Raw genomic sequence first — 21806 nt, forward strand, 5'->3', positions numbered from 1 at the left:
GCTGCATTGGCAGGCAGATGCTTTACCACTGAGCCACCAAGGAATCCCTATTTTGTAATTTTCAGTTTGTACTATAAACTCTACCAGCTTTGCTGTTGTCAAGGTAAGACTCTTTACTGTTGCCTTTACAACAAAAACTTTCCCTCGGTCATTTATACTAACTTTAATTGATGTAGTCAGCAATGTCTCCTAAATTCTTCTAGAATACCCAGATCAGTATTTTATATAGGATAATATTGTTTGCATACCAAGATCTTTTCTGACCTTTTTCTTACTTAAGCCAAAGGAAAACAGAGACAGAAAAAAATACAGTGAAAAAAAATGTTCAATAGCACCTATACACAACATAACAAGGCTAGGATTCCCTTGGGAAATTTTCAGTGGATTTGGCTGAACTATTACTACATATTTTCCCCATTGGTCCCCACTGGTTAACTGAAGATTGGAGGAACATCTGGGAATCTTCTTGAGTTGATGTTTACAAAGTTAAAAGCATGGATAATTTATTTTCACTAATACAATCTATCCAGAATTTTCATAAACTGAGGTTTTCATAAAAGTAAAATTTCCAGGTAACTAAAGTTTATTCCAGTGGTCCACAAAATAGATTTTAGGAGTTAATAATAAACATTTTTCTTATATGTCTTATGTCCTTATTAGACACAATATTTTAATAATGAACTTAGTCCTTAATTAATTAAAATATTAATTAATTCTTTCAATGGAGAAGGAAATGGCAACCCACTCCAGTATTCTTGCCTGGAAAATCCCATGGACTGAGGATCCTGGTAGGCTACAGTCCATGGGGTCGCAAAGAGTCTGGACACGACTGAGCGACTTCACTTCACTTAACTAACGGGCCAGACACAGGGGTAGGTATAGAGATAATGCTGAAGGAAAAATCCCCACAATTCTTACTTTGTAGCACTTACTGTCTAGGGAGGGTGTAGACGAGTCAGCAGGCAAATACAACACCATGTCATAAGGGCCTGGTGTGGTAAGAGCCAAAGGTCTCCCAGGAGAAATGCAAGTGGAGATCTGGAAATTCAGGAAAGCTAGTAAAGAAAGGGGCATCTGATGAGACAAGTGCTCGGGCCTGGTGCACTGGGAAGACCCAGAGGGATCGGGTGGAGAGGGAGGTGGGAGGGGGGATCGGGATGGGGAATACATGTAACTCCATGGCTAATTCATTTCAATGTATGACAAAAACCACTGCAATGATGTAAAGTAATTAGCCTCCAACTAATAAAAATACATGGAAAAATAAATAAATAAAACTGGACAAGAAAAAAAAAAAAAAAGAAAGGGGCATCTGTCTGAAGGTTAGGGGGACTAAAGGTAGAGTTTATGTTGATAATAGGATTGACTGAGTATAGCCTCAAACAGTGCCATGGACAGAAAATGTGAGGGAGCAAAGGGCTCTCTGGGCAGCCTCTATCCCTCTGTCATTAGATTTGAGACATTTCTTTTGCTGTAACTCCCGACTTTTATCTGTCCCTCCCCTCCCTGTAGAATATTCCTTGAGAAATGGAGCTTATTTTTTGTTGTCGTGTGGTTGTTCCATATCATCAGCAGATACCTAGTAATTGTTAATTGAAGGAATGAATGAAGTGGCTCTAATGTCCACAGAGCTTTGATGACAAATCTATCTTTATCTGCAATTTCAGAATCATGACTGGTCATTTAGCCAGAAGCAAATTAGACATCTCTCCCTACTTCAAAGTGCCTGCTCCATTTTTAGGCTATGCAGTAAGTTCCTGTTTCCTGTTTAGGGACATCTTCAACTCCCAGCTCAGAGCGCAGATGACAACACGTCCTGAGGGTACTGAATGGGCATTCAGCTCAGGTTACCAGCCCCACCTCCTTCTTCTTGGTTTCTTTGGTGATTCATCAGCTAGAAATTTCCCAGGCAATAGTGGGGCTTCCCCTAAGGTCTTTTATTCACATTTGTGTTATGCACAATATTTTAAACATGAAAACAATTAGACATGTACTTTGTAACAAAGAAGAGGCTCTCCATCTTAGGGCCTTCTCTGGCAGTTCTAACCTACCCTGAATAATCTCTCCTCTTATTGTTTAGACCATATTTTATGCTATTAGTTTCATCAATCCTTAGTATTAGTCTTTAGATTTTAAGCAACATCATTAAGGTTCATATTCTCTGTCTTGTCTTTTTATGTAAATTATAAGCTCTTTGAAGATACATACTGCACATCATATTCGCTGTCTCCTGCTCACCCTATTCCCTCAAGGTGCTGTGTACATCTTACCATGTACTAAGAATTCAGCAAGTCCTTTCTTAACTAAGGCTTATTTGTCTGAAGACTGCTGTGCTTCTAGAGGTTGCCTATGTGTAGTGAATGCCTCTATCTTTAGCATCAGTTACTATACTGTCTATTGTCAATGCATCTACATTAATAGTAGACCACCTTTTTGTTTTTAATCTGCTGCTTTCCAACATTTAGAAGACTTATAGATTAGCATATGATATCAGACAACCTATCTTGCTAAAACATATTTAAAGATAGGGATTCATGAGCATATAGGGTCTAAAAGATAGTTTTAGGGCATAGGAAGTAGAACAGACTTTGTAATGACTCTTTTCACAACTCTTTCAGATTATGTATTATGGATGATTTAGATAACCAAATTCTATCATACAAATATTCCTAAAATTTTATGGTAGTTATATTTAAATATTTCATATCAAAATAGTGATGTGCATATATTTTTCTAATTTAATGAGAGAGAAAGACAAGAAAAAGAAAAGAAATCCATAATCATTCATTATGGATTCAGTTTTGCAGATTCAGAAGCTCAGTTTGTTTAATTCAGCACTGATCAACCAAGTCTTGAAAGACTTATTCACATGAACCATACATATAAGAATGCTAATTTGTTAATTTACACAAATAAAAATATACTGGCTAACATGAGCTAGAATATTCACTTCAGCTAATTAGGTATCTCTTCCAGGAAAAAAGTTTACTTAATTAGGGTAAAGGGAGAGCTAAGTTACATCAATTATTTTAAAGATGTCAATCAAGCTGTGACAGCTTTGTATATTGCATTAACCAGTGGAGCCTAATTATTCCATATATTGGCTATCAGTAGTAGTTCAATGCAATAAAAATTTCTTATTCATGTAACAGTCCAATGGAGGTATTCCTGACCTGCCGCCTCTCCTAGGTAGCTCACTCCCAGATAATGACTTAGAATTCCTGTCTTTTTCCTTCTTATGGCTCCACTTCCTCTCTCTCTCTACAAACTAATATTAGACTTCTGTGCTGGATCTTTTACATCTGATCAGAAGACACAGGAAGATAATGGAGGGACCAGACCTAGAAGTGCATCTATTAATTCTGCCCACACTTTATGCCCCAGTGTCAATCATATGTTGCCACCTAACTGCAAGGGAGGCTAATAAATATAGTCTAGCTGTGTACCTCGAGGAAAAGGGAACAGTGTGGTAAACAGCCAACAGATTTCTCCACATACAGTCTTTTCTGTAAGAGCAGATCTGTCAAATGCTCTGGAATACATGTACCAGCTTCCCTAGGCAGACTAGGGACACATCAACAGATCTTCACTATCCAACTCTCTCTTGCAGTTATTTCTTCCTAGTCACCAAAACCCCTGCCCGTGATAATCCTTCATCACGACAGTCACATTGCATTTTTTCCCCAATTCCTGCTTATTATGTATTACATATTAATCCTATATCTTTCTTTTCAGGGAGATTCTCTAGGCTTCTTGCTGAGATTTAGATGGGGCTCTGTAATTATTACTAATACAATAATTGAAATTTCCTTGATTAAGTAATTTGTTGAGAACATTGTCACAAATGGATAACCAATCCATTTTACAATGGATCGTGTTAGTGTTTGTTTCAGAGATTAAACTTTTTTTCCTTACCCCAAATTGCAAGTAGTGCATCCTATTTGAAATTTTTAGATCTCCAAATATAATTTGTATGTCATTAGTAAAAAATAGTATTCTTACACCTTTCAGCCGTTTTACTATTAAGAGATACACAAATTTAATAAAATAGATATGAACTGTAATTTTACACAGAAAGATAATTTGCTTAAAGGATTGATGGAACACAGTATTTGTGTCACCAAAGAAAAAATGTTTCTTTCTCTAGAAATTTCAGGCTATCACAAGCTGTCTAGTTGACAGAATTTTGTTATAATTATTTACATAAAACTATCTAAGTTGAAATTAGCCTCTGGATGAAATTTTGAAAAGATAATTACCAGACAAAAGGAAAAAAAAATTTTAGAAAGAGCTGCTACCCAGAAAGAATCCATTTACCACTCTTATGCATAAAACTAGCAAGAAACCGTACAAAACAATTTATAAGTTGTATGATTACTATGTGGCCATTAAATCTACATCTTCATATATATATAATGAAATTGCAAAGTGTTTACAATATAATTTCAAGTGAAAAGGATTAATAATCAAAAACACAGTAAAGTTCTCTATGTATTGTGTCTTCACATGTGCACATATATGGAAGATAAACACACATGTACATATACACACAAGATAAAAACATAATGTCAACTGGTGGTGGATAATTTTTGTATTCTTCATTATATTCTTTTTTTATTTTCCAAATACATATTTGAAACCATAAAGAACAAATACTGCTGTTATAATCAGAAAAATCTTAATAGCAACAGTAGAAACAGAACAATGAAGCATGCACCATTTACTTCTATGTACTGCCTGGAACAGGCATCAGTATTTTATCCTACTTACTTAGTAAGTATGCAACTCAACAACCCAGCAGTATTTTGTTGTTGACAGCTGTTCCATGAGTAGCATGAACTTGGAAAGTCCAGTAACTACTGACTTCCTGGACCTCAGCTTCCTCATCCATAAAGTGAGAAAAATCACAGTAACTCTAGACAGGCTTAACTAGGTATATATAAAGCACACTAAAATACTGCTGTATTTAGATGGATTGCCAGGAACTTCTCAATGTTATTTATATTTGCTTTGCTATTTATAGAACTGGCGGCATATCCCCTTTCATAATAATGGGGATAGCTACCATCTGTTAGACACATAACTATGTAGCCAACACTTTACCTATGTTATCTTATTTAATCTTCACAATAGCCCTGTGAGGGATTTTTATCCCCGTTTCCCTCATGGTGAACTGAGACACAGAGAGGTCAAGTGATGTGGCTAAGATCACACAGCTAGTAAGTCATAGAGCAATGATTTTATCCTAGATCTGTCAGACTCGAAAGTTCATGCTCTTTCTCCTGTAACATATGGCTCTGTGCTTAGCAAGAGGCTCTCCTCCTGATACAAACATTCAAAGTGTATGGCTGCCAAAAGATTAGCTTCCTTTCAACAACCTGTCCATGGGAGAATGACAAAGAAAGATAAATACTACATGAGTGAGGTAAAGGTTTACAATTTGTCAAGAACCTACTATGAATGTTCCTAAAGAAACTTATTGTCTTGTTGAAGTGTTTACTCATGTATCATGAAAAACTACTGTGTCGTTGGATGTCTTCCAAACCTCGTGAGCACTTCCAAAATGTAAATCACCTTTCCTCCCAAACTGACTCATCTTCGTCTATTCCTTCTGTAATGGTAACACCATTATTTATCCAGTCATGCACGTCATTTTCCCCTCTAACTGTCCACATCAAGCCAGAAAAGATAGTGTTGAGTTTACTTGTGATGTGTCTCTTGAATACATCATCTATTTTCATCATCTCCACATTAAGGTAAGCCCTCATTTTCTCTTGCCCTAGATTATTGTAGTAGACTCTAGAATCTCCTTCCAATATCTCCTTCCCATACTACCATCAAAATTATCTTTCTAGAAACAGACCTGAGTATATTATTCACCTGCCTAAAAGTCTTCTCTTTTCTTACCGTCTCTCAGAAGATGGACTTAATACAGCATGTGGCTCTTCACATTGAAGCCCCACTTTTACTTCCAGGCTCATATCCTATTTTCCAATATCACATCCCATGTTATTATTACATTAAACTATCTGAAGTTATTTAAATATACTAAGTATTCCCACATCATTATTTAAATTGCATGTTGCCCATACAGACAAGAGTATAGGAATTAAGATGTATATGAGTAATGATAACCAAACACTGGTCATACAGAGCATAAATACTATTTGGAGTTCAGTTCAGTTCAGTTCAATTGCTCAGTGTCCGACTCTTTGAGACCCCATGGACTGCAGTATGCCAGGCTTCCCTGTCCTTCACCAACTCCTGGAGCTTGCTCAAACTCATGTCCACTGAGTCAGTGACACCCTCCAACCATCTTATCCTCTGTTAACCCCTTCTCCTCCTGCCTTATTTTGAGTAGTTTTTACTTAAAACATCTTTGTTCCTTCAATGTTGAGCTTCCAAAATCTATATCCTAGAGCCTTATGTAAATTCTAAATACTACTTTAGAAATAAAGTTAATTTGGTAAATCCATTGGTGAAAAAACATTGATATAATCAATTGAAATATGGAAGTAGAAGGCTTTACAAAAATAAAATTGGGAGAACAAGTATGAAATGGACTACAAGATGAAAAATGCTGTATTTGGATTTTAGTCCTATTGCAAGCCTTCTTGACATTTGAAAAAAAATTGTTACTGACTCTCAAATCATTATTCTGCTTAGTAATCACCATATCCATCAATTAGAATATTGATTTTAATTAACCAGAGTATTCTTTTAAATGTTTACATTTTTATCCCCTTCCCAAGCTATCCCAGTGAATATTCTTTGTGTAATTAATCCATCATGATTAAGAATATATGGATTACCCACAAAGGGCATGGAGTTCTCTGTCTTTAAGTATTGTTGGTTTTTTTAAAAATTTTTTAATTGAGGGATTGACAAGCACAGAATTATTTCACCCATATGACAAACTTCTGCCAGTAAGAAATAATAATAAGTCACAAATTACATGGCACTTATTTACATTACTTAGTTCTTTTTCAGCTCACACACTACAATGACATGTTAAAGTTAGGCAATAAGAATAATAAGAATTAGACTTTGGGGCTTTGGATCCATATCAAACTTGACTCTTCAAGCTAACATTTCTTTTCTTTTTGCCCTCTGAGTCTAACTTCTATGTGTTTACAGTATGTGCAAACATGTTTCTCATTAGTGTTTATTAACTACCACAGGAATCACTTTGGAATCTACTCATAGTGGAAATGCTTTTCTCAAAATAAACCCTGATCATATTGGGTTTTATCGTGTAAATTATGAAGTATCAACTTGGGAATGGATAGCTGCCAATCTTTCCCTCAACCACATGGTAAGAGTAGAAATGGTTGTGAATTGTTTTACTTTTGTTCTGAGAATGGCATCTTAATGATATTAATTTTTCAGTATATTTTGCTTTAAGATTCATGTTTCCTGCCTTTTTTTCTTTCTCTTCCCAGGACTTTTCTTCTGCTGATCGTGCAAGTTTTATTGATGATGCTTTTGCCTTGGCACGGTAGGTTTCAGAATGAGAGTCAGTTCTTTAAAATACTATGGATCTTGTCATAAATTTCTTTTAAAATGAATTACAACAAAGTTTGAGTATTAATTTATAGTTTAAAGTATCCAAAACCACTATTTACAACATTATTATTTTACATAACCTTGTTCTTTAAGACTAATATGAGCCTTATAGCCAAAATACTGATATCAGCCCTTAACAGACACAAAACCTCACCTACCCTATTGACTTTAAGTGAGGTTTGACTAATCTGAGTTCTTGAGCTAATTAGGAGCAACCCTTACAAATGCTCAAAAGTGCGCTGTTATAATTTGATTTAATAAAAAGACAAACAATGTGTTTCATAAACTCATCTCTGTGAGCCCAAGCCCACTGTAAGATTTTATGGCTAGAGTTTTCAAATATTATTCAGGTCATTGGGGTAAGAAGAATGAGACATGGTGCTCTAGGATTGATATAATAAAGGTGTCATTTCAGAAATTTGAATTTTTTCTCATGGCCTAAAGTTGGTTACACTTAGAAAAAAACAACCTACACTTTGAAAAAAAAAAACAACATAGACTGGGGTAATGTAAGAGCAGTAACCATAGCACCTTTGAGATCTATTTTTCAGGTTGGCTAACACGAGTAATTTGGCCAGTTTTTGAATTTCTGGCACTTCTGTAGGAGCTAGGGGCACACCCAACTTGCTTTTCTGGCTTTGTAGTAGCCTCATTTTAGACACAAGCAATGTACTGACAATAAGATGCTAGTTCCCCTTCTCTGAGTTGGGTGTCCCTTTTATGGACCCCTGTGTTTCCAATAATATTGATTGTCATTGCTTATTAATTACCCATCTCACCCACCAAATTATCAGTTTCATGAAGGTAGGCACCTGGATCATGTTCCTCTTCATTTTATCCCCAGCTCCTAACTGTGCCTGGCCCCTAGTTGATGCTCATTAAATAGGAACTGAATACATGGCTAGAAGGATGGCATAACAGCACTAAAGGCATGGTAGAACTGTTTTACATGGACTCTCTAGACACTGCAAGTTAGAAATCCTTTGTGACACTTTTAAGGGGGGAATTTATAGGGAATTAAAAGCAAGCTCTCAAACCGCATTAAAATCCTGGCTCTGTATAACCTTGAGAGAGTGTCCTGTCTCTGCTTCAGTTCGTTTCCTTATTAGTAAAATGGATATGAACTTAGAAGACTTTTGTGAGGAATAAGTGAGAGAATGTACACAAAGGACCCCAACCATTGTCCATTCTCTAGGAAGTGCCCAATAGATCATAGTGCTTGACCGAAAGGCACCCACCGTTGATTAGCAGCAGCGAAGAAGCATTTGGTAGCTCAGTGGTGAAGAATCCACCTGTCAATGCAGGAGACACGGGTTTGATCCCTGGGTCAGGAAGATAGCCTAGAGAAGGAAATGACAACCCACTCCAGTATTCTTGCCTCAGAAATCTCATAGACAGAGGAGCCTGGCAGACTACATTCCCTGGGATCGCACAGAGTTGGACACAATTTAGCAACTAAACAAGACAGGCATTTTAGAAAAGCTCTTCTAAATTCGTAATCTAGACTCTATTGTAGGTAATAGAACTTGATTCTCTTTGGTGAACCTCCAAGTTTAATCTCCTGGCTATGTAAGATTATTTTAATTATGTTATGGTATGTAGATCCTTCATTTGATAAATATTTATTGAGCACCTACTCTGTTCCTGGCACTATGTAGGTTGGGAAAATTAAGTGGTGATATGGTGAAAGAAAATGATCCACCTTTTAGGGAATTCCCTGGTGGTGCAATGGTTAGGACTCTGCACTTTTGCTGCTGAGGGTATGGGTTCAACCCCTGGTCCAGCAATTAAGAAATTAAGCTGCATGGTGTGGCAAAAAAAAAAAAAAAAAGAAGAAGAAAAAAACCTTTTTTTAAACAGGACTATTAGATTTTTTTTTTTCTGAAAACTCTCCTGTGTATGGATCGTGACCTTTTCCAAAGCTTAGAATCTTGTACCTTTACAGTTTAATTTCCATCATAACACAATGCAGACAGTTCTTTTGCTTTAAGAAGTGAAAGCCTCTTGATCAGCTTTCTCTGAGGAATGGTGTACAAAGTGGATAACTCACACAATTGAACAATCTTCCTGCATTTGTTCAGCTGCTTGACCATAGCCCCATCAAATTTTGAAGAGCTTCAGAAAGGAAGAAAGTGAAACAAATTTGAAAGTCAAAAAGCATGTAGAATCACACAGCACCAATCCAGAAAATACCTGAGCTGTCATCTGAAACATTGCCTGAGCTACTGAGTTATCACCCAATTTCTGTCTGCAACACATGAGGAAAAATGGACTCAGAGATAAACAGGCCCCCACCTGTATTAGAGTCTGTTCCAAATCACTCGAACTTCAGAGAAAAATAGAAAATAGATAGGTAAGTGCATGAGGTAGGATTAGAATTCACACAGTTCTACTCTGATATTCAAAAAGAAATGAACTATTATGTTTCATCAGTAAAAGGGCAGATCTAAAAATAAATATATTCTTGATTCCCCTGCCCCCAAATGTGAGGAGCCAGGACTCTTAACTGCTCTCCAGCTGGGCACATTTGCTGATGGCAAGGAGTAAGAATTCACCCAGTCACTTTGAGTCCCCACGACAGGTTCAGCTCAACCATATGCCCTGCCTAGTTATACCCTCAAAGTTTTTAAGTTCATTTAAAGTTTCTCCCAGCCCCCACTCAGGCTGGTTTCTCTGCAATGAGAACAAGGTGCCTGATTTCTCCGTCTTGCTACATGGAGCCCCTGCTTCTTACCATGTCACCTCTAATTCTCCACTGCAGGGAGCACAGAGGGGGCCGGCGAGGGAAGATCCTGATATGCTGTCTACTTGGGGATATGTGCTATCTTATGGCCCATTCCATGGCCAACGGTCTTTCTTTTGCAGCTCCCTGAGGTGAGGAAGTGAAAACTTCCGAACCACATCTAGTCTATGGCAGGTATTCACATGTCCTTTCCCCTGACAAAGTCTGGAGAGACGGGCCACCTCATGCAGTCTTATCTCTTCACTCCGATGTTAAAACAGTAGTCAACTACAGTCTCTCATCATTTAGATTTCTTGGGATCAGATACCAGGCCACTGTGTCCACATGAGTTCCAGGATACACAGATAAAACTCTTCAAGTGGTTCCATTAAAACCTCTTTTCTAGTCTGGGTGTGAGGGGGGAAGCATCCTACAGTCTTGTCCTCCGTGAGAGGATAGCACTTGGCGTACACTGATGGAATCCTCCAGAAGTGTGTGTTAGTCGCTCAGTCGTGTCTGACTCTTTGTGACCCCATGGACTGTAGCCTGCCAGGCTCCTCTGTCTGTCCACGGAATTCTCCAGACAAGAGTACTGGAGTAGGTAGGCATTTCCTACTCCAAAAGCCCTCTTCTGAAATGTCTCTCTCTCCCTGTTAGGCATTCCAGTCTCTTTCCCAGGCTGTAGTGGGCTATCAGCCGAGGGTCACAGAAAGCTGAGGCTCCTGACTGTGTCAACCCCGATTGGGTGGGCCCACATCTTACTTTAGAGCATGGGTCAAGGGGCTTGGTATGGGGGGCCTTGCCAAAATTGAGACAGGAAGAATCCTTTTTGGTCTACCTGTTACAGTAGAGTTTTATCTTTTCAATAGCTTATTTGGCACTTTGCAGCCCACTGTGTGCAAAAGCCATGAGAGGCGCCAGGAATAGCACCCGTGAAAGCAGAGTGCTGGCTGGCCAGCACACAGGAGGGAGCAGGAGTTTCTAGCTGAGCAAAGGATGACAGAGAAGGCGGTTTCAAGGGCCGCCTAAACTAATGATGCAATCAGACTTTTGCCAGACTTCACGGTACTGTGGCTCCAACCATGTCCAAGGTGAGGGCCAGGTTAGCAAATAAAGACCACAAAGTGGACATCAGCCATGTCAAGGTTACAGACCTCGAGGCTCACCAGATTACCTTTTTATAGATGCTTACAGAGCTGACCAGACCACGGCACAGAACTAGATAAGTAACTTTTCCCACCCTATTGAGGACTGCCTTTTAAAGAAAGGAGAAGCGAGTTGCTGGGGAAAGACTCCAAAAGGGATCTAGTTGATTGCAAGGAGACTGTTTTAAGCCAGAAATCTGAATTTAATTAGAAAGTTAATGTCGAGAGACCAAACACATGCGAAGTTTTCAAAAGTCTCCACACCACCTGAAGGCTTTGCTGAAGAACTTGAGACCATAGGGTCAGATCCCTCTACCTAACCACCTCTCTCAACCATTTCTGCTGTTCCACTCAAAAGCCGTTGTTTGATAAAGACATTGGGCTGAACTCGACCTTCTTGGAGAAGGACTGTGCAGTCTTTCCAGGTCACACCCAGGAAAGCAAAACCAAACCTTTTGTTCCAAGATTCCCCAAACTTCTGAGTACCTCAGCCCAAGATAGAGCAAGCATTTCCTCAAAAGACCTTTTTGTTTTCTTCTTCATAGCATTTTGTGGGAACTTTAAGTTATGGCCTCCATCCTCTCTACAAGATAGATTGTAGGTCAATTCTAGGATCAAAGTTCCTCAGGCCGGACTCTTACTATAAATGGAAGATTTTTGAATAAGGAAAATTCTCAACCAAATCTGGCTTTCAGAACTGCGGTTGGTCTACAGATTTAATAAATAGGGTTGGTGACTCAAAGTGAGTAAAAATGCTGTCTTGAGTTCCCTCAAAGCAGAGTCTGAAATGGAGTTTCGTGAACATGTGGTTTATTGAAAGAGGACTCTCATGAGGTAGGGAGTGTGAGAAGCAGGGTGGAGCAGGGGAAAAGCTGAGCAACGATGACATGGTCTTAGCTGGAGTCTAGCTTTGCCAGATTCCAGCAGGAAGCCATTCATGAATTGTACTACACAGTGACCCAGCTTGAGGGAAGCAGACTGGCCTGTTGCATTCCTGCATCAGACAATCAATGACCAGGGGTAGGGGTTGCATAACCTTTTAAGCAAGATGGATGTATTTGGTCAAGGGCTATTCTCTGAAGAAAAAGTGCAGCTATGAGCCAAAACAGCACTGTAAGGGGACCTTGGACGGAAGGGCACTGTAGATGTCTTTGTTCTAAAAACTGATTCTTCACACACGGTCCCAGTAGTATCAGCATTGCTGGGAACTTGTGAGAAATGAGAATTCTTAGGCCCTACACCAGACCTGCTGAGTCACAAATTCTAGAGATGGGGCCCAAGTGTTAAAAAACCTTCCAGATGTTGCTGATACATGCTCAAACTTGAGAATCATGATCCTAAAAGACACTGCTCTTCCTTGGAAGTATCGATATCACAGAACAGCATGATGTGGGAGAAGGCAATGGCACCCCACTCCAGTACTCTTGCCTGGAAAATCCCATGGACGGAGGAGCCTAGTAGGCTGCAGTCCCTGGGGTCACTAAGAGTTGGACATGACTGAGCGGCTGGCTTCACTTTCACTTTTCACTTTCATACATTGGAGAAGGAAATGACAACCCACTCCAGTGTTCTTGCCTGGAGGATCCCAGGGACAGAGGAGCCTGGTGGGCTGCCGTCTACAGGGTCACACAGAGTCGGACACGACTGAAGCAACTTAGCAGCAGTAGCAGCAGCATGATGTGTGGGAAATGAAAAGGGCATCAACTTAATTCTCAAAATATTATCTCTATAATAACTGACAAGTCATTCTCAGTCCAGTGTTCTGACCAAGTGACTCAGCCTTAAAAAAGACAAGTGCAATGATTGCATAGCTATCAAATGTGTTGAAAAAACAAGGCACTAGGATAGGATATCAATTTTTCAACAGTTAAATATATAGTATTTATATATATTTATAAAATGGGCCTCTAAACTTCACCTGCTATAAATTTACAGCCCAGTAGGTTTTTTAATTACCTATTATTCTTCATAAACTTTCATTAGCCTTCACCAATTTGATCCTCAGAACAACAACTATTCATAGTTATTCTAAGAAAATACTGACTGGACAAAGCTGTTGCTCTATCCACCCAGGAAACTAGAGAATTATTAAAATTAGAAAATTATCAAGTTTCAAATTGCAACATAAAATTCTACAATCACTTTCTACTCAACAAACATTCTCAATAAAGTACTCCATTTCTCAATATTAGTTATACTTTTATTAAGACAAGTTGAATGCTCCAAAATATAAATCCTTTTAAAAAGATCATAAAGAAGGTTGAGCACCATAAAGAAAGCTGAGCACCGAAGAATTGATGCTTTTGAACTGTGGCGCTGGAGAAGACTCTTGAGAGTCCCTTGGACAGCAAGGAAATCAAACCAGTCAATCCTACAGGAAATCAACCCTGAATATTCATTGGAAGGACTGATGAAACTGAAGCTCTAGTATTTTGGCCACCTGATGCGAATAGCCAACCCATTAGAAAAGACCCTGATGCTGGGAAGGATTTTAGGCAGGAGGAAAAGGGGATGACAGAGGATTAGATGGTTGGATGGCATCACCAACTCAATGGACATGAATTTGAACAAGCTCTGGGAGATGGTAAAGGACAGGGAAGCCTGGCATGCTGTAGTCCATGGGGTCACAAAGAATTGGAAACAACTGAGCGACTGAACAACAACAAATAAGATCAAGATCTGAGAAAATAGGAGAAATCGGCTCTCTGAACTGAAAATAAACTTTGTATTATATCACATTAGTACAAATCATATGCTGCCAAAAATGTTTATTCTTACCTAGATCTCCAACACCATTTTATCTTCTTATCAATTCAGGAGAGAAATCAAGATATGATTACATTATTCCTCATTCACAAAAAATGATCTCAAACATAATAGCACTCAATGCACCAGTATGACTTCAGTTCAATTTAGTCGCCCAGTCGTGTCCGACTCTGCGACCCCATGAATCGCAGCACGCCAGGCCTCCCTGTCCATCGCCAACTTCCAGAGTTTACCCAAACCCATGCCCATTGAGTCGGTGATGCCATCCAGCCATCTCATCCTCTGTCATCCCCTTCTCCTCCTGCCCCCAATCCCTCCCAGCATCAGGGTCTTTTCCAATGAGTCAACTCTTCACATGAGATGGCCAAAGTACTGGAGTTTCAGCTTCAGCATCAGTCCTTACAATGAACACCCAGGACTGATCTCCTTTAGGATGGACTGGTTGGATCTCCTTGCAGCCCAAGGGACTCTCAAGAGTCTTCTCCAACACCACAGTTCAAAAGCATCAATTTTTCAGCACTCAGCTTATAGTCCAACTCTCACATCCATACATGACCACTGGAAAAACCGTAGCCTTGACTAGATGGACCTTTGTTGGCAAAGTAATGTCTCTGCTTTTTAATATGCTATCTAGGTTGGTCGTAACTTTCCTTCCAAGGAGTAAGTGTCTTTTAATTTCATGGCTGCAATCGACATCTGCAGTGATTTTGGAGCCCAAAAAAATAAAGTCTGACACTGTTTCCACTGTCTCCCCACCTATTTCCCATGAGGTGATGGGACCAGATGCCATGATCTTAGTTTTCTGAATGTTAAGCTTTAAGCCAACTTTTTCACTCCTCAGTAATTTAAAGTTTATTATTTAACCTAAACTTTCAAAATGTAATTTGGAAAGACAGGATTCCCACCTAAGAGTCTTTACAAAACCTAGGCTAAAATTTGAGGAATAACAGATTTCTGAGAATATTATTTCAAAAGGTTCCAAAATCTTTTCTAAGGAGGAATAAGTTGGACTCTTTAAAGTGTCAATAGTAATTTCACATTGTTTTGAGGAACAAAATCCATTTTTATTTATAAATATTACTGGGAAATGTATTAAAAGGAGATGTTTTATGGGGAATATAAGTTCAATTGAAATGTTTTAAGCATTGATGATTCACAAGTACCGTTATATTTCTTATTCATATCAAACATAAAAAATTCAATAAGGTACAATTATAATGGTGCATTTGTATATTAAAATCAGCTAGTGAACCTAATGTTTAAAAGTTTCTATTTGTCAATATTAACCATACAACTAAATGGCTTTTGTTTGATCTAAAATTCTGTCACAGCAATTTTTCAATGCATACCTTAATGTATTGTATTGTCTTCCCCTTTATTGTTGAACATATGAAAACACTAACACATCATTGTGAAGAAACCTCTTTGATTGGACCTTTATAGTAATGCATTTTCTTAATTGTTTAATTGAAGGATTCTCATTAACATTGAAGTCTGTGATGCCCATGTTAGTACTTTCAGTCAAAGGAAATCAATCTATTGGTTTTAATTTACTGTGGGATTTTTTTTTTCTTTCTTAGAGCTCAGCTTCTAAATTATAAGGAGGCTCTGAACTTGACCAAGTATCTCAAAGAAGAAAAGGAATATTTACCATGGCACAGAGTCATTTCAGCTGTAACCTATATTATTAGCATGTTTGAAGATGATAAAGAGCTATACCCTGTGATTGAGGTAATGCAAATGCTATAGCTCATGAAAGTAGATGTTTAGTCCCATTGGTAGAATAGGAAGATTTATGAGAGAAGGAGCTCCTGGGAAACACAAAAGCATATCTTGACTGTCAAGTAAAATCAAAGGAAATTACAATGACTTGACTAATCAAATCAAAGAGATGCTATTTTCTTTCAGCTTGAAGTGTATCAGTATTTCTGGTTCAGTATACCACTTAAAGGTGTATTTTAGTGTTAGAAGAAATACAATAGTTAATATTTTATTTAAAACAAAAAATGTTTTAAACCATAGATACAAACTAGATCCTATTTTTAATGGATTTATCTATGTTAAAATGAATTTATTCTTATCAAAATATAACATCATTTTCCTTATTATTACTGCTGTTATTTTCACATTGAGATTTTATTATGACAGTCATTCAGACTACTTTTCTTGACTTTGTGATTTCTGTAGCACTTTCTGATTACAAGGACACTTGTAATTTTAAACAAATTCTGGATTCCAATTTCTAGCTCTTCCATTTTCTTTATGAAAGAAATTGGACAAATGATTTCATATTTCTTTATTTTCTTTGTACAATAGGAAGTTAGTACTTGACTGCCCATGCTAATGGGATAGTAAGAATCATATAATATAAATATCCTTTGTAGATCTTAAGGCAATATGCAAATATTAGTTACTATTTCATTAATACTTGAGCAATCTTTAGTATGGTAAGTCTATCAGGTGTTATTCTATTTATTAAAATGTCAGCTAAGAAGTGGAGGTTAAAAGGGGATGACCCAAAGTTCTATAAAACATTACAGAGTGATCCAGAATGTTCTTATGTTCAGGACTGAAGTAAAATTGCTATGTGATAAAAACTGGAATATATATCTTTCCTAAGTACAGGCCCAAAGTTCTCTGAACTAGTAGGGGAAAAGATTACCACTGGGAACTGTAGATAATAATAAATGGGAGACTGTTGCTAAATAGTAAATTATTACTCACTGCACATGGGGCTTTTATTTCAGAAATACTTCCGAGATCAAGTGAAGCCCACTGCAGATTTTCTGGGATGGAATGATTCTGGAGACCACCTCACAAAGTAATTTTTTTACCTTTTTAAAAATTAATATTTGTTTAATATTTGTGTGTGTTAAGATATGTTGAAAAGTGCTCAAGGCCCCAGCTCTGTGTGTGTTTGTTTTCTTAGATTACTCCGTGCCTCTGTATTAGGACTGGCGTGCAAGATGGGAGACAGCGATGCCTTGAACAATGCTTCCCAGTTATTTCAGGAGTGGCTAACTGGGACTGTAAGGTGACTGTTTCCATGATTTCATATCTAGAAGACTTTAAACTGAGAAATGAGGAATTAAAATCTCTGAAACACTGTTTCTTCTTCTAGCCTTCCTGTAAATCTCAGGCTTCTGGTATATCGGTATGGTATGCAGAACTCTGGCAATGAGACTTCATGGAATTACACTCTCCAGCAATACCAGAAAACTTCATTAGCTCAAGAAAAAGAAAAGCTACTGTATGGATTAGCATCAGTGAAGAATGTTACTCTTTTGTCAAGGTAAGCTGGAACTTTTTAAAAATTACATGAATGGTACTTGATAGTTTACATGTCACAGTCTCTTTAAAATGCTAATTAATGGAAGATACATGTCCAATAAAGTCTATTAAAAAATTATTTTCCTGGCAAGAAATAAAATATCCATGTAAGAGTGGCTTAAAAAATAAAGACACATTATCTCATATAAAAAATTCAAGAGGTAGATAACTTCCAGTCATGAACAGTGAGTCAACATTTTATCCAAGACCAGGGCTCTTTCTCTTTCTTTTCTGCCATCTTCAACATGTTGGATATTTTATGACTTCCAGAGCTCCAAATATTTTGTCTTCACATAAATATGTTCAATGGAAGAAAGACAGGAGCAAAAGACCTCCTCCTCACAAGACTCTGTCTTTTATGATAAGAGGTCAGTTATCTCCACTTCCTCTCATAATCCAGCACTAGGTCACCCTTGATCATTCTGGGTGATTCTCTGGGTCTACCACTTGATCACTTGCTGACTACGACGAACTCAAGCTCCTTTGAGTGACTTGGGCCAATCATGCTACTCTGACAATGGGGTAGCAATTTGCCCTCCCTAGAATCAAAGATCAGTTCAGTTCAGTCACTCAGTCGTGTCCGACTCTTTGTGACCCCATGAATCACAGCACGCCAGGCCTCCCTGTCCATCACCAACTCCCAGAGTTTACTCAAACTCATGCCCATCGAGTGGGTGATGCCATCCAGCCATCTCATCCTCTGTCGTCCCCTTCTCCTCCTGCCCCCAGTCCCTCCCAGCATCAGGGTCTTTTCCAATGAGTCAACTCTTTGCATGAGGTGGCCAAAGTATTGGAGTTTCAGCTTCAGCATCAGTCCTTCCAATGAACACCCAGGACCGATCTCCTTTAGGATGGATACCTTGATCCAAACCCAGGACGAAACTGGTTTCTGTCAGCAGAGGAAAACTGGTTTCTGTTCTGTCCACCACAACATGAATGCACACACAAATAGTTATTTACATTATACTCAAAATATACAAAGACCACTTGAAGCCCATCTATGAATGTTCTCCCACTTCACACCTATGTCCCAAATCAACTAGTTTCTGCCTTATTCATTTTTTGCTTGTATAGATAATGAGTTATTTGCTTCAATCATTTAACCAACACTTAAGATATCCTTTCTATGTATAGGTATGTAGATTGTGGGAATAAAAATGAAAAAGAATAATATCTATTCTTGAGAAACTTATAGGTTCATGGGAGAGGCAGAATATAAATAGTAAATGATAGTGCAAGAACGAATTTGTAAGAGCTACCAGAAACCGTTTGTTTTTACTTAGCAGGGACAACAATATACTTTCACTATCTCACCTCAGGGCTATATTTGAAGTCTCCTTCTCTCTGGCCTAAGATAGATAGTCTATCTATCAGAACTTGACCATCTTGACATTCCACAAAACATCATATTGATTCATTACTTGGTTGTCATGGTGTTAATTGTATATGATGATAAAATTAGCAAGTACTTAGATGCCTTGTGTGTGTGTTCAGTTATGCCCAATTCTTTTCAACCCCATGGACTGTAGCCCACCAGGCTCCTCTGTCCACAGAATTTTCCAGGCAGGAATACAGGGGTGGGTTGCCATTTCCTACTCCAAGGGATCTTCCTGACCCAAGGATCAAACCACATCTCTTGGATCTCCTGCATTGGCAGGCAAATTCTTTACCACCGTGCCACCTGGGAAGCTCCACTTAGATGCCTTACTAATATTCTTACAAACTAGAGGATAAAAGATAAATTGTACAAAATTCAGGAGTGCCCCACTCAAGTGCAATTTATGGAAGTTTATTAGAGCATGCTCAGATATTCCCTCTGGGTACAGCCATGGAATAAAGTGAATAAAAATCTATTTGGTCACTTAATTTATCTTGGACTTATTTGCTTTATACTCTAATTATAGCCAACTAATCTAACCATACAGATTATATTAGAAAGTTGTTTTTTACAATCTTCAGTTCAGTGCAGTTGCTCAGTCATGTCTGACTCTTTGCAACCCCATGGACTGCAGCACGCCAGGCCTCCCTGTCCATCACCAACTCCCAGAGTTTACTTAAACTCATATCCATTGAGTCAGTGATGCCATCCAACCATCTCAACCTCTGTCATCCCCTTTTCCTCCCACCTTCAATCTTTCCCGGCATCAGGGTCTTTTCTGATGAGTCAGTTCTTCGTATCAGGTGGCCAAAGTATTGGAGTTTCAGCTTCAACATCAGTCCTTCCAATGAACACCCAGGACTGATCTCCTTCAGGATGGACTGGTTGGATCTCCTTGCAGTCCAAGGGACTCTCAAGAGTCTGCTCCAACACCACAGTTCAAAAGCATCAATGAAGACTTAACTGTAATCGCATACAAAATAAGAATATAAGGACCTCCCTGGTGGTGCAGGGCTGAAGAATCTGCCTGCCAATGCAGGAGATGTGGGTTTGAATCCTGATCCAGGAAGACCTCACAGGCAGCAGAGCAGCTAAGCTCATGTACCGCAGCTACTGAGCCTGTGCTCCAGGGCCCTGGAGGCACAGTTACTGAGCCCACACACCACAGCTCGCAGAGCCCACATGCCCTGGAGCCCATGCTCCACAGCGAGAGAAGCCACCACAGTGAGATGCACCGCAGCTAGAGAGAAACCTGTGCAGCAAGGAAGACCCAGCACAGCCAAAATTCTATGATTTTATAAAATTATGAAAAAGAAAGAGTATCAGTACTTAATTCGTTCCTTTTTTAGTTTAATGGAATAATTGGCAAATGGATGAAGTGCTTCTATTAAATAAATACAATTAATTTTTTAAATTAATAGTTAAAATTGTGGGTTTTAACTGTTAGAGTACTTCCAAAATAACTGAAATTTTCATAAAGTTTACAATTCAGTAGTCCTCAAAATTACAATCAGTTAAGTATTTTAGAAAATATTAAATTATGTTTTATTATTTTTCTTATTTGTTTCAGTTGATGACTCAAGAATTAAATTACTGGAATGAAAGCTATGTTCTATTGGAATTTAGCTAAGGGTGAACACTGAAAGTTCATTTTGAATTGCTTTTCCATTTGACTTCTTTTAGGTATTTGGATTTACTCAAGGACCCAAACCTTATTAAAACGCAGGATGTGTTTACAGTCATTCAATACATCTCATATAACAGCTATGGGAAGACTATGGCCTGGAATTGGATACAACTCAACTGGGAATATCTAGTCAACAGGTGAGTGATCAGATAATGATTTGTTGTTCTCTTTGCCTGATACCATCTACAAGTTCTTTTTTCTCTTTTTTGTGCTTTCTCTGACATCTATACAATATCTGAAATGGTATATTATCAGAAGTAAAGGATCATGGTATTTTCCCTCCAGGGAAGCAATATACTAGTTTAAGCATAATTCCTTTCTTGGAAAGTAGTGTTTCCAACTGATCAATAGATTTCTGAAATCTTCAAACATGCCTAAATTGAATCTGAGTCATCAGAGAAGACCCTAAAGGAGTTTCCCTGTAGCTCATACAGTAAAGAATCTGCCTGAAATGCGGAAGACCCAGGTTTGATCCCTGGGTAGGGAAGGTCCTCCGGAGAAGGGAATGGCAACTCAGTCCAGTGTTCTTGCTGGAGAATCCCATGGACAGAGGAGCCTGGTGGGCTATAGTCCATGGGCTCGCAAAGAGTCGGACACGACCAAGCAACTAAGCATACACTTGTGATTTATTTCAAATAATGCATATTTCATTTAAAAAGTTAGTTCATTGTTTAACTCTTAAAAAATTAAGAAGTAGGAAAAAACAGGTTTGTATGATCATAAAAGTCAAAAACAGTTGACCTTAAATTTATTAGACCTAAAGTTTAATTTTTTCAGGACAAATAAATTAATGAACTGCTTCCAGTGCTAGTTAAACCCCTCTCCCAAGGCTTTTAATATTTCTTCATCATATGATAATCTAATTCTCTTATTATTTCAAGTAGCCTAAATCACGTAACAACCATATATGAGACACAAACAAAAAAGCCCAATATTAATTATGGTTAATTTGAAAAAGTATAATTTCCCCATTAAAATAGGATAAGACAAATAAAACAGAAATGAGCCAAGCTTCAGTCACATATTTTCAAACTCTTAAACATTTTCCAGACTTCAGAATGAGTGGGTTTACTGCCTCTGTTTCTGAATAATTTATAGTCATCTTAAAATAAATAATCTGCTTTGTTATAAAGCTTTTGCTTTATGATTTTTATGACAGCTGATGACCAACCACTAATGTCCTTTCCAGTTTGAGACTTAACCACAAAGTTC

General features: G+C 38.1%; 1 protein-coding gene and 1 long non-coding RNA gene across 4 annotated transcripts in view; one reads left to right on the forward strand and one right to left on the reverse strand.

Annotated features, from left to right (window-relative positions):
* Window positions 1-21806, reverse strand: part of LOC110133759 (uncharacterized) — a 259888-nt gene that overhangs the window by 199922 nt on the left and 38160 nt on the right. The gene's annotated exons all lie outside the window — the stretch shown is intronic.
* Window positions 1-21806, forward strand: part of ENPEP (glutamyl aminopeptidase) — a 78639-nt gene that overhangs the window by 48710 nt on the left and 8123 nt on the right. Inside the window, exons 12-18 of the mRNA XM_020887924.2 lie at window positions 7182-7315; window positions 7443-7498; window positions 15780-15930; window positions 16947-17020; window positions 17129-17233; window positions 17321-17491; window positions 20591-20731. Of these exons, the coding sequence (XP_020743583.2) occupies window positions 7182-7315; window positions 7443-7498; window positions 15780-15930; window positions 16947-17020; window positions 17129-17233; window positions 17321-17491; window positions 20591-20731 (832 nt within the window). The remainder of the gene's footprint in view (window positions 1-7181; window positions 7316-7442; window positions 7499-15779; window positions 15931-16946; window positions 17021-17128; window positions 17234-17320; window positions 17492-20590; window positions 20732-21806) is intronic.

This window comes from Odocoileus virginianus, chromosome 21, assembly GCF_023699985.2.
Source record: "Odocoileus virginianus isolate 20LAN1187 ecotype Illinois chromosome 21, Ovbor_1.2, whole genome shotgun sequence".
Taxonomy (NCBI): Eukaryota; Metazoa; Chordata; class Mammalia; order Artiodactyla; family Cervidae; genus Odocoileus; species Odocoileus virginianus.